Here is a 14,202-nt window from a genome sequence, read left to right as displayed (position 1 = left end):
TCATGTGAATAATGATGCTAAAAAATCAGCTTTGAAATCACAGGAATAAAATACATTTTAAAATATATTCAAATGGAATATTACATAGAATTAAATAGTAAAAAAATTCTGAATGTTACTGTTTTTGCTACTTTGGATCAAAAAAAATGCAGGCTTGGTGAGCAGAAGAGACTTCTTTAAAAAAACACTAAAAATCGTATGGTTCAAAAACGTTTGACTGTATAGTGTACAATTAAAAGAGAAGACAGCACTGTAATAATTTCAGACTTTATTGTAGATGTTTTGATAGAGTTGGCTCTTCCTCACTCTCTGAGACTGCTTCTGCTTCATCTTCAATGGAAGTATAAGTATTAGACATTTAATGTAATATTATACAGCATAAATCTATATTATATACTAATAAACAGCTCATTTAGAACATGTTTTCTACAAAGCGTGCCAACAACAGCAAATTTGGTGTTATTTATATTAGATCTGATCAGGTACAATAATTTGATTAAACATTCTAAGAACGTGGATATTCTGTACAAGTTGTTACGACTTTTAGAAGACCGAGAGCAAATACAAAAACAAACTACCAAATTACTAATCCAGCAGATCAACCCACTGACTGTAATGTGGATTGCAATGCATCTACCTGTTAATGAAACGAACTTCGGGAAGAACTGTCGTCTCCAGAGAGTGGGCATACAGATTGTGAGTGATGCCACGGAGTGGCGGGAAAACACAGAGCCGATTCACGGAATCAGTGAATCTTTAGCGGAGCGGTTACTGAATGCTTTGAGCTGGAGTGAGAGGGACACCTCAGCCAATGAGGGCAGTCTAGCCACCGGGCCACCCCCCTGCGCACGGCCCTGAACATTGTCATGTACGTTACCATGCCAATCTCTCCGAGAGTTGTCATGACAGAAATCCAAAGTTCTGGCATGAAACTCTAGATGGCGCAGTCCAATAGGTCAAACTCAATCTGACATAATGACATTATCACATGGCTCAGCTGATTGGTTCTTCTTGTATCAGCATCCAATGAGCTCGCTGCTCAACATTCAGATACTTGGCTAGTGCTTGCTGTAGCAGTTGCAGTACACTTCAGAAACGCTCCACCTTCCCCAGCTCCACCTGTATAGATCTGCTACGGGGTGATACATGCATGCTATATGGGGATTATTTCATGTTATGTGCAGCAGCAGTATTTCTTACATGCTCACAGTAGCATGTTGTGGATGTAAATCTAAACTGGGCAAAATGTTGTCTAAGTTTCAGAGCTTTCTATAATTTCTTGTCTAGCACACGTTTGACTGTAAGAAGAATGTGACCAGTGTTGGGGAAAGTTACTTTTAAAAGTAATGCATTACAATATTGCGTTACTCCCTAAAAAAGTAACTAATTACGTTACTTAGTTACTTTTTATGGAAAGTAATGTGTTACGCAATTAACACAAGAAGTTCTATTTATAGCAAATGTAAAAGCCCTTTCACACCAAAAAGTGTAATGAATAAACCTCAGGCTGAAGGAAAAGTAAATTCACGTCTGTACAGTAGAAAGCAGGAGAAGAAGGTTCAACACTCTTCAGCAATAATAAAAAAAAAACAATGAAGCACAATTGTTAGTTTATCTAAAGTAAATTTTGCTTATTAGTATGGTTGAACTGGATCATCAAAGGTCAGCAGCAAAGGCATTGGTTAATAAAATGGGATTAGATACATTTGTGTTGTTTAACATTTAATTATTGCAGGTTTGCGTCATATTCTGAGTTTGCATTTCACTGTTTTAATTCATTTTGATGAATACTAAATCAGTTTTTTTGTGAGTGGGATGAATTAATGCACAATCACATTTAGTCTAGAACTACAGTAACATCATTTTCACACAGCGCACTGTCAGTCAATAAATGGGAAAAAAGTAACTTGCGTTACTTTTTTGAAAAAGTAACTAGATATTTTCTTGTAAAATAAAAAGTAATGCGTTACTTTACTAGTTACTTTAAAAAAGTAATATTATTACGTAACTCGCGTTACTTGTAATGCGTTACCCCCAACACTGAATGTGACATATGCATGGCTCTTGACTCCCCCTTAATATTAAAGAACCTGTTGTTTTTATACTCACATAGACCTATTTGACCCATAAGGACCAGTTAGTCTAGCTAACTTTGAACTTTTCTTTATAGTTTGTAGTTGGGCATGATTTATTTATCTTCACTTGTGTTATTTCACTGTTATTACTTCACTCGTTATTACGCTGTCTAATAATTAAATGTAGCTAATTTCAGCTCAGTGGAAATTTGTCAGTGTCACTTTAACCACAGTATAGAGCATTAGCAGCAGTTATTTTAGCAAGTACTTCTCTCGTGCAAAGATGTGCACTTTTACCAAAACACAAAACCACACAAAGGCCAATGGAAACATTTGTGCTTGGTGACCAATGATCAACTAAGAGATGTGAAATGAGAGTTTCATGACGAGTCGCAAATGTGAAGTGTTTGTAAGTGGTCTCGATGAAAGACTTGTGGGTTTCCTGTTTTGAAATGTTTAGATGTTGAATTGAACCCATTACAACAAAACAAAGAACCTTATGAATTTTGTAGGTGAACTTTGATTCAGAGACTGACCCTCATGACAGGCATAAATTGATTGAATGAATATGCAATGTAAAGCGCAAAATGTCTGAAATAAGGATACTTATCTGTATGTCTGAATCAAAGATAAAACATATCAATCAGATAAACTTAAGTTATCTTGAACACTTCCATTTTTATGAACCAATCAGGGGCCTTATCACAAAGCCAAACCACAGCAAAAAAGTCTAAAAGGTAACTAGTGAGTGGTTAAAAATGCTCTATCTTTACGTACTTCCAAACAACAGTTAAATTTAGTGCCAACCCCTCATGACGCAGGCCGTTTTAGGTAAAACTTTCCATTGACGTGAACCAATCAGATCAGAGTTGATGTCTGCATTAAGACCCTCACCAGTGTCACTTATTCACAACACTGACTGAGATGGAAAGGCCAAGACTTGCTCTTATCGCACTCATGTGTAAGAAACAAATTTACTTCTTCAGCTAAATGAAAATGTTACTACTGTGAACATTTTGGAATAATAGAACAATTTAAAACGCTTCATAAAGTTATTTTGTGCTTTTACAGTTTTACTGTTTCATCAAAAAAGCATCGATGGAGAAGAAGTGGAGATGAAAGTCAGTCCAGGAGACAACATCACTCTCTACTGTGATCACTCTGTAACTTTTGGTTCTCTCATTGTATGGATAAGAAACTGCTCTCATGAAAATCAACCCTCTCTCATAATAGATTTTAGGAAACTGGACGTTGAGATATTTCAGCGATTCAGCTTTATCCACAACCGTTATAATAATTCTCATGATCTACATATCACTAACATCAGTGTCTCTGATCTGGGACTGTACTACTGTGCAAAACTAGAGAATAAGGTAAATCAAGATGAAAAAGGCATCCTCTCCTCATCTGAGGTGTACTCTTATGGAAACCGGACAACTCGTCTCTCTCTGGAAGGTAAGAAAACACTTCTGTTAGACATTATAACATCATTGCTTGTGTAATTCTGGAAAACTTTACCTTCTCAGTAAAGTGACTTTTTTTTTCTTTTTTAAATTAATAGTCATTGATAGATTTGTGTTTATTTTATTCTGAAGAAGTGACTTCCTGTTCTGAACCCTCTGCACCTCCTGACTGTCTGCTCTGCTGGACGCTTCTGTTTAGTGTGTGTCCAGTGTGTGTTTTCCTCTCCTTCATCTGTGTGTTCTACCTCTTTTGTAAGAAAACAGGTAATCATTGACTAATTCACAATCTTTTGAGTTGCCACTTTTTTTAATTTTATTATACAGATCAACAGCTTTGTAAATGCCCATATTTTTGATTAGCAAGGCCTGCACACAAAATTTAAATGTAACTCATAACCATAATTGCATGAACTTTAAAGCATTTATGTATGTAAGTGACATTCTAATTTAACAATCCATTGTAGATGCTGCGACAGATCAGAAAGATAAGTTAAAAGGTAGAAATACAGCTGAGGTATGAACAATATGATCATGCATGTTCATTACAGACATTGGCTATTTTTCTAAAAACTGAAACATTCATTTAGTAAATTTCATTTCAGTGTGCGGATGAAGAGGTGTGTTATGCATCTTTAGACGTGATAACCAAGAGACAAAAACAACGCAAGACAAAGCGAGTGCAGAGTTCTGACTTCAGTACTTACGCTCAGGTCAGAACACAAACTGAAGAGACCTAAAACAGAACTGAGGTGGATTCTGCAAAGTTGCAGGTTTCATTGTCATGTAACATCACATGTAATCATACAAAGTAGATGACTTTTTACCATTACATCTGAATGTAAAATATATGTAATTCCAAACTTGGATACTTTTTTCACGTGATTATTTTTATGAGTTAATAAATTCAAACCTGTAAATTTGTTCATCTGGTACTGGTGCAGTACAAGTTTTTTTTTTTTTTCATTTCTAATAAAAATGCTTTATTGCAGTCTTTGTGGACACGCAGTGATGACCTGAATAACAGGATGTGGTTTCCTATGTGAAGTGATGTTTATTTTAAGGTGTCTATAATACAGAGTAATTACCTAGTTAAGTATTTAGTAGTAGCCATTGTACTTACATGAAACAAAATGTACTTACTATGTAACTAAGTTATGGAACAGCCTGTACAGTTTGTAACTATGTACATGTAACAGGCAGCTGCTGTTACACATATGTAACAGACCGAGTCTGTTACACAGCTATGTAACCAAAAGATTGTTACATATGTGTTGCAGACTGTAATTATAAATGTAAGTACACAGACATAAGCTACTTAAAATAAAGAGTTTCAAGATTGTACTTAAGTGTAAAAGTAGCTGGGTAACAGACTCATATAATTTAAAATAAAGTGTTTCAAGATTGTACATATGTGTAACAGTAGCTGCCTATTACATGTACATAATTACAAACTGTAATTACAGGCTGTTCCATGACTTAGTTACGTTGTAAGTACAGTTTGTTTCACGTAAGTTCAACGGCTACTGCTAAGTACTTAATTAGTTAATTAATTACTCTGTATTATGACACCTTAAAATAAAGTCTTAAAACTCTTAAAATCTTAATACTATACAGAAAAAAGATAGATGCCCACTTTAGTTACTTCTCATTAGTAATAAACATTCTTTTTTCTTCTTCTTTTTATTATTTTCCTTCAGACAGGTGCATTAGATCTGTCTGGTTACTAATTGTGCATAATTTAGTTGAATAGTTAAAATCAAATCAAAATCAAAGCAAATTTAAATCAAATATTCAAAACATCAAAGTTTCTCTTCAAAGGGGTTTTACTCAATAACACTGTGTTTTTCTCAAGAAAGAGTCTTGTTTTTTTCACAGTTAAAAAGATATGAATCTTAAACTCAAATTTTCCATTTAGTTTAGTGCTTATGTGCTTATGAGAGAAATGGGAAAGGAAATAGGTAGGACAGAGGCTGATGTGGGTAAATTATTAATTGCTTATGTGGTGAGTTTGTGGTACATTTGGTTTGTATGCATGCAGTAATGGCAAAAGCCTTATTTTCTTTAGACTCTGGTGGATGAGGAAGTATCACATTTACTGCATCTCTCAGAATGAATCACAAAGAGCAGGTTTTAGTTTTTGCAAGACAGCACTTTGGTCATTTCCGTATTACTTTGGCAATGTACACCACGTGAGAACCCAAATGATGCTCAAGATTATCTCAAAACTAATGTGTGTAAGTAATATGCTTCTTCTACCTGTACATTTACTTTGTCAGTATATTTAATGACATGATATTGTATATGTTCACTTTATCTGTCCATTATCTGTCTGATAAGTCCTAAAAGATATATACAGATAAGTGACAAAAGAACATGCGAGGGAAGTACATATTCATGTATTGTTGTTGTTTATGCGGTGAGTATGTTTGTGCGTTTCAGGCCCTATAAGAAACATCATTAAAATGACCAGTAGATGGCGCTAATAGGGTTTCTGCAAAAAGTGTTTTACTATTCAGTCCAACATAAATTCCATTCCACACACTGCAGAAACACTAGTCTGACAGAGAAAACTGGATTACAGAGTTATTAGAAGGTTATTGCAGTAACTCTGGTTGTAGTTGAATTAAAAGGGCAAATAAGGTGTGGGCGATAACAAGACATTGATGCATTCAATTGTTTTATGTATTCTGGAGTAGAGTATCTCATCTCCACAATATCTACTGCAATGGATTTTCATGAAATTCCTACATAATATTAGTATTAATTAGTTGCTTTAAAATAAAATCAATGTAAACTGAAGTAAAATTAAACCTAAATCAAATAAAATCTAAAAAAAAAAAGAAGAAAAAAAAGATTTTAATTAAACGGATTCAAAATTTCTCAGTTCAATTCAGTTTAGTTGAAGTACTTTAATTGAAATACTTTAATAACTAAATAAATAAAAAATAAATAAATTAAAATTAAAATACTTTAAAATGAATATTTATCTAAAATAATAAAACTGAAAGAAATTTTAAGTTAAAACAGAAAATATAAAAATAAGATAGCCTATATTTAAAAGTGTATATTTAAAACTATTTGAAACTATAATAGTATTAATGATCCTAAAATAACAGCATAAAATATGACATTAAACTTCTACCATAAACATTTTTAAGGACAATAAAGATCAACAAATTATCAGTCCTTGTGTTTATTGAATACAACTGCTTTATTTTACATTTTAGACATCAGTACCACCAGTTAGTTTGTTTATTTTTGCTCTGCCAAAATAGTTCTAACCAATTTCGAAGCACAGCATCTCTGAGCACAGTAGTTTTGTTTTGTTTCTGAATGATGATTGTTTCATAATAAATATTTTTAAATTATGCCAAGCCCAGAATTAATTTTCCTGAGGTTGCTGTTTTGATCTCAAGGTTTTTCAATTTTTGATTAAAGATTACGATGGCAGACCAATTTTTATTTTTTTCCCCGGTGTATTGACTTTCACGGTTTAATTGTTCACCACAAGACTAGCAATGTGCACTATAAATGTAAGTAGGGTCTATTTTTTTATTTGTCTGACAATTTGAAAATTGTTTATATTTACAAAATACATTTTGTAGTTGGTCAGTGAAAACATTGGAAATCTTTTAATTGTACCTTTGTCAATTAAATGAAGGTTGGAGAATGATTTTATTGCATTTTACAAAACGTCCCAACTTTTCTGGGGTCCCACTTTATATTAGGTGGCCTTAACTACTATGTACTTACATTTAAATGAATCATTTGATACAATGCACTTATTGTGTACATACATGTTCTTAAATTGTACTTATATTTTTAATAATACCTTTATATAATTACATCTGTAATTAATTTCTGTAATTACATTTATAATTACACTGTTGACCCAGGCCTGTGGGTTTCCTGTTTTGACATGTTTAGATGTTGCTGCATAGTAGTTTCAACCCACTGCAATAAAACAAAGACAGTTGTCCAGTTCTTGAATTTACTCATTGCATGTGAAATGTAAAGCATAACATTTTGGGCTTATCTGCATGTCTGGACTCTTTCTGAGGCTAATCATCTCAATAATCAAACAAATACAGTAGCCTCTTTGCATATCTGTCTGATGAAAAAAAAAGGTTAAAGATTTACCTGATCAAAAATCAAATCAGAGCAAAAAAGTAAATGCAAGGTGACTGCATACTGCTCTCACTCTTTGTATGTTCACACAATAACCCAATTTACTGCTAACCCCTCATGACACAGGCATGCTTTAGGTAAAACTTTCCATTGGTGTGAATCAATCAGATGATAGTTGACATCTGCATTAAGACCCTCAGCGCTGCCACTTATTCACAATCATTCCCTGAGATGGAGAGGCCAAGCCTTACTCTCATCGCAGTCATGTGTAAGAAAAAAATATACTTCATTAGTTGTTTTTGAGAGTTTTTGAATTAAAATGTCACTATTGTTATATTTTTGTGTAACACCACAATATGAAGTGCTTCATAAAGTTATTTTGTGCTTTTACAGTTTTACTATTCCATCAGAAAAAAATCTATGGAGAAGAAGAAAATCTGTCATGAAAATCAAATCTCTCATGGAAACCGAACATACAGTACTTAAACGTTTCAGTTCTATCCACAATCCCTACAATAATTCTTATGATCTAAATATTACTAACATTAGTGTCTCTAATCTGGGACTGTACTACTGTGCAAAACTAGAGAAAAAGATAAATGCAGATGAAAAAGGCATCATCTCCTCATCAGAAGTGTACTATTATGGAAAACGAACAACTCATCTCTCTCTGGAAGGTAAGAAAACACTTCTGCTAATTATACATTGCTTGTGTAGTTCTTGACCTGGGTAATACCTCTCTTAGTGAAGAAGCAAGATGAACAGATATTTTTTTAGCGTTCATTGATACATTTTTGTTTATTTTATTTTGAGCAAGTATCTTCCTGTTCTGGACCCCTGAACACCACCTCCACACCACCTCCTGTATCAGACTGTGTGCTCTGCTGGACGCTGCTGTTCAGTGTGTGTTCTCCTCTCATCTATCTGTGTGTTCTGCCTCTGGTGCAGGAATACTAGAGGTAATCATGCACAGTTTAATACTCTTTATTTGCTCTGTTACAGTTGTACATTAATATATAGGCAAACTATTTTTTTTTAACTGCATCAGTTAAAATGTTCTAATTCAATTATTCTGTTTCAGATTCTGCAACTGATCAAAAAGACAAGCTGAAAAATAGAAACATTTTTGAGGTATGACTTACGAAAACATACAAGTTAATCCACCATATGGAAGATTTCAACTACAGGCTATTTTTTTCTATTTCTGAAAAACGTTTTGGGTAACACCTTACAATAAGGTTCCATTTGGTTAAAAAAATAAAAATAAAAAACAGTAGTTAATATGAACTAACAATGGAAAAAATACTTCTAAATAATTTATAAATCTTAGTTAATGTTAAATTAAACATTTACAACTACAGTATTAGAATTTAAGGTTCCACTTTATATTAGGTGGCACAATGTACTTATTGTGATCATATTGTATTGCAAAACACGTTTGCTGCTATTGAGGTGGGATACGGGTGGTTAGGGACAGGTTTGATGGTATGGGTCGGTTTAAGGGTGGGTTAACGTGTAAGAGATGGGTCAACAGTGCAATTACAGAAATTAATTACAGATGTAATTACATGCAGGTATTTTTAAAAATATAAGTACAATGTAAACACATGTATGTACACAATAAGTGCATTGTATCAAATGATTAATTTCAATGTAAGTAGATAGTAGTTAAGGCCACCTAAAGTGGGACAAAATCTAAATCTCCATCTGTTAATATAATTTAATGGACCTGAACTTACACACTGTAAGAAACTGACTGTGAACTTCACAATAATTAACTGGCAGTAAGTGACAAGTAACTTACTGTATAAAAAGCACAGTAATTAACCAGCAGCATGTGACAAGTAACTTACTGTAGAAAAGAACTACAGTAATTAACTGGCAGCTAGTCACAAGTAACTTACTGTAGAAGAAATAACCATATTTTCATTTACAGTAACAACCATGTAACTGTAAAGTAAAGCTCACTAATTTGCAAGTGCAATTTTTTTTTTGCCTTTTTGTGCTTATTACACAGGAGAGTGTAGCGATTGGTGTGGGGTGGAGAGGAGAATGTGATCGGCAAAGGACCTTAAGCCAGGAATCAAACACAGATCGCCAGAGACACAGTGGCACTATATATCAGTGTGCTAACCACTAGACTATCGGTACCAACAGGTTCCATTACGGTTTAGTTATATTGATTCAGCCCAAATAAATTATAATAAAAAAATGAAATAAATAATGCGTTGCATGATTTAAATATAAATATTCATTTATCAACAGTCACAGTTAACTTCTCTTCAACTAGATGACGCAACATTTATCTGAATGACTCATTGTTTCAATAAGCTTCATCAAATTTACCTAAATCACACTCCGTGCTGAATGAGAGCATTCTGGGCCTGCTGAGTACACTGTAAAAACCCTAATTTTACAGAAAATAACCCTAAATTTTTTACAGTAGTTTAGTTTTCTGTTATTTCAAATTACATTCAAAACAGTATAATTACAAACAATATCTGTAAATTAACAACTTGACTGTTATTTTAGGTACTATATTATTAAAGACAACTTACAGTATTTTTAATGTTTTATACAGGAAAATTACTGTATTATTTTTAGGGTATTTTTTGTGTTATTTTAAATTATGTTCAAAACTCCGTAAAATTACAAACAATATCTGTAAATTAACAACTTGACTGCTATTTTAAGTATTATTCCATTAATGACAATTTACAGTAATTCTCATTTTTATACAAAAACATTATTGGATTATTTATACAGTATTTTTTTCATTTTCTTCAATTATGTACAAATTTACGTAAAATTACAAAAATAATCTGCAATTAAAAAATGTACGTAGTTCATTATATTAAAGTTTTATGTCCGTTCTTTCAATTTAATGTTCTTTTTTTAATTTTAAAGTAAATCTTATTGTTATTGCATATTATTGGTTTTATATTTAGGTGTATTTTTACATTAAAACTCTGTAATTTTATATAGAATATAAAATCAGCCTTAAAATCCACAAATCATGTAACCGTGCAATAAAAAATGTATTGCATTAAAAATGTTTTATTTTTATAAAGAAAAAAAAATCAGCGAGTGTATAAAGTACAGTCTAACGTTATAAGAGAAATGTAACAGACAGATATGTGTAATCACAAGAATTTATTGCAGAAATGTCAAAAAGCAGTACCACAGTACAGTAGTCCAAATGACGATGCGTTGCAGTCGCGGTCCTCTCTGACAGAATATAATAGTTTAGTGCGAGGAGCAGGGCATAATTTAAGTTGTTAATCGCTGAAAATACTCTCCCAATGAACTCCGTGACTGAGCGCGCGTTTCTCACGCATAACCGGAAACACGGCATGTCGCAATCTGTGACGAAACCGGCGAGAGCCAATGAGCGTTTGATATCGCTGCCGTAAAACTTGTTAACGGCAAATTTTGAATCTGTTACTATAGCTACAGAGGAAGGAGATGCATATCATTTATGAATGGTTTGAATTTGTATCTGTTCCTCACACAAAGCATCACATGGATACCGAAGATTTGAATAAAAATAAAATACTTTTATGATCATTTTATTTAATGCTAGTGAATGACAGCATATTAACCCTTGTGCGGTTTTCATTTTGGGTTGTGCACTTATGGTCTTTGGGGTCTCTGGAGACCCCAGGCAACAAAATGTAATTTTGTAGCAAAATAGTTGGGTTTTTTTTTAAACCAATGTCATTTTACTCTGTTTATTAATGTTTTTACTCCACATTTGTGTAGTTTTGGAGGATTTATGATATTTTTTAAATTTATATAAATAAATTAAAAATATTTTTATATAGGTTTTATACAAAAACAGCTTTTATGTAAATTTCACTTAATAAAAGACCCACATTTCTAACTTTCATTCATGGGGATAACATGGATCATTTGACATGGTTTAGTGTAAAATTTTGTCCATATTTTGAAATTGCAGTTTCAAAAGTAAAATGATCATTTTACCACTAGATGGCTGCAGAGCTCCACTATTTACTATTTGCTATTTGACCAACTGAAAGATATCTTTTCACAAGTTTTTTCAGTTGGATTCATATCTACATATTGTGAAATCACAATTATAACAATAAAAATGATTTTTGTCAAAGTTTTGCATTTTAGAACTGAAAAAATCAAATTTTCAATAATGTTACATTATGATTCGAATCAAACCTGAACAAGATGTTACAAAGAGAAAGGTTGGAGTCTTTAGAGTTCATCTTTTATTTCAATCATCTGTGTTTCATATAATTTTCAAAGTGTGTGTGTGTGTGTGTGTGTTTGGGGGGTGATTGTGTGTGTGTGCATTGTCGATGTGTCAGTATCACCAATTTATTTTTGTGGTGGCTCTGCATTTCGGATTATTTTATTTGACAAATTATAAAAGAGCAGTTTTTTTTAGTCTCACAAATTTATTCCTCTGTGTTTGTGTGTGTGACTGTATGTGTGTTCACAGCATGATCATTTTGCAATATTGGAAGTGTGACACTTCATTTCTGTCCATGTGTGTTCTGTGTTGTTTCTGATTTTGAGGATGAATTTTGTACATTTTCTATGCGGGGTCTCTTCAAATAAAATAATCCAAAATGCAAAACCACCACAAAAATAAATTGGTGACACTGACACATTGACAATGCGCGCGCACACACACACACGAATAAATTTGTGAGACCATAAAAACTGCTTTCTTATAATTTGTCAAATAAAATAATCCAAAATGCAGAACCACCACAAAAATAAATTGGTGACACTGACACATCAACAATGCACACGAACGCACACACACACACACACACACACACACACACACACACACACACACACACACACACACACACACTTAAAATTATATGAAAAACAGATGATTGAAATAAATGATAAACTCTAAAGACTCCAACCTTTCTCTTTGTAACATCTTGTTGAGGTTTGATTCAAATCATAATGTAACATTATTGAAAATTTGATTTTTTTTCAGTTCTAAAAATGCAAAACTTTGACAAAAATCATTTTTATTGTTATAATTGTGATTTCACAATATGTAGATATGAATCCAACTGAAGAAAACTTGTGAAAAGATATCTTTCAGTTGGTCAAATAGCAAATAGTAAATAGTGGAGCTCTGCAGCCATCTAGTGGTAAAAATGATAATTTTTTACTTTTGAAACTGTAATTTCCAAAATATGGGCAAAAATTTTACACTAAACCATGTGAAATGATCCATGTTATCCCCATGAATGAAAGTTAGAAATGTGGGTCTTTATGAAGTGAATTTTACATAAAAAGCTGTTTTTGTATAAAACCTATATAAAATGTCTTTTAATTTATTTATATAAATTTAAAATATATCATAAGTCTTCCAAAACTACACAAATGTAGAGTAAAACATTAATAAACAGAGTAAAATTACATTTGTTTTAAAAATATATATATTTTGTTAAAAAAATACATTTTGTTGCCTGGGGTCTCTAGAGACCCCAAAGACCATAAGTGTAACTTTTTTTTTCACACTAACATAAAATCAAGAAATCATTCCAATTTTATTTTTTATTTGTAGATCTAGAAAGTGTTGACGACCGTACAAAGTCTCATGCCATTTGGAAAAAGAGAACATTTTTTTTTAAATTGAGCAAACTTCATTTGCGGGTCAAAAAGACCCCGAAGAACGCACAAGGGTTAATAAATGTATGTGCCCCATGTTAAAACCAAATTAATATTGCATGATAAGTTAAATGTTCTCTCTCTCTCTCTCTCTCTCTCTCTCTATATATATATATATATATGTGTGTGTGTGTGTAAAGATTCTAAAATTAGATATTTGTATTGAGAATAATATATAACAAAATATAATTTAATTTAATGCAGTTGACTGATTTATTGATTTGCTTAATTTTGAAATTATATGTTTCATTCTGTTTTGACTTGCCATTTCAAAGATTAAATTTAAACAATACTACACTTCATTAAAATATCTGTAATATGTTTATTGCAATATTATTCCATCACTGCCACACATGGCCCAGCTCTGGCTGAAAGGGTACATTGCCGACAGGAGGCCAGTTTGAGGCCACATTTGGGCCAAGATTGCTTGCTATGTGGAAAGGACCACACTGTTCATGATGGAACATCACTCTTAGGGCAATTTATACATTGTCTTTACTTTTGAATAACTAAAATACAGATTGTCACTTTCTATGGTGAGAAGTTCATCATTTTCAGTTTACTTGTCTCATATCACAAATGCTATAAAGTCCTACTGCAGTCAGTATATATGCTATTAAATAAAAGTATGTAGACAAATTTTGTAACTTGCATGCAATTATGGCAGTATTTTTAAATAAGTGTTATGGTGGACAGAGGATTAACAGGCTGTGTAGCACTGAAGGGCCAAATATAGAAAATACCATACAGTAGTTGTACAACTGGTGCTTCTAAAGGAAAGATCATGGATTTGATCAAATACAAAAGGGTTCTTATTGGTCATGTATAACCGCACAAGTAGCCAAACGTACACACACACA

At 32.6% G+C, this 14,202-nt stretch overlaps 1 protein-coding gene and 1 long non-coding RNA gene across 4 annotated transcripts; both read left to right on the top strand.

Annotated features, from left to right (window-relative positions):
* The first annotated feature begins 3,000 nt into the window (after positions 1-3,000).
* On the top strand, positions 3,001-4,538 carry LOC131546214 (uncharacterized). Of its 3 annotated transcripts, none has more exons than XM_058785624.1 (5): positions 3,001-3,036; positions 3,147-3,530; positions 3,674-3,802; positions 4,003-4,052; positions 4,141-4,538. In XM_058785624.1, the coding sequence occupies exons 1-5, from the start codon at positions 3,033-3,035 to the stop codon at positions 4,273-4,275; spliced, it is 702 nt and encodes a 233-aa protein (XP_058641607.1). In that variant the 5' UTR covers positions 3,001-3,032; the 3' UTR covers positions 4,276-4,538. The 3 variants fall into 3 exon arrangements, with proteins under 3 accessions (XP_058641607.1, XP_058641598.1, XP_058641616.1); XM_058785615.1 differs by having other exon boundaries at positions 3,671-3,802; XM_058785633.1 differs by lacking the exon at positions 3,674-3,802.
* A 568-nt stretch (positions 4,539-5,106) lies between these two features.
* Positions 5,107-8,853, top strand: LOC131545682 (uncharacterized). The gene is made up of 3 exons (XR_009272478.1): positions 5,107-8,343; positions 8,484-8,625; positions 8,748-8,853. It is a non-coding gene; the product is annotated as an uncharacterized LOC131545682 (long non-coding RNA).
* Positions 8,854-14,202: the final 5,349 nt, after the last annotated feature.

This window comes from Onychostoma macrolepis, chromosome 01 (genome assembly GCF_012432095.1).
Source record: "Onychostoma macrolepis isolate SWU-2019 chromosome 01, ASM1243209v1, whole genome shotgun sequence".
NCBI lineage: Eukaryota > Metazoa > Chordata > Actinopteri > Cypriniformes > Cyprinidae > Onychostoma > Onychostoma macrolepis.
The sequence above is the reverse complement of the archived record's forward strand: the minus strand, read 5'-3'. Positions and strand labels throughout refer to the sequence as shown.

Coding starts and splice junctions, on each gene's coding strand:
- LOC131546214 (XM_058785615.1), top strand. Junction 3,531..3,670: donor AACTCGTCTCTCTCTGGAAG/GTAAGAAAACAC, acceptor TTTATTCTGAAG/AAGTGACTTCCTGTTCTGAA. Junction 4,053..4,140: donor AAGGTAGAAATACAGCTGAG/GTATGAACAATA, acceptor ATTTCATTTCAG/TGTGCGGATGAAGAGGTGTG.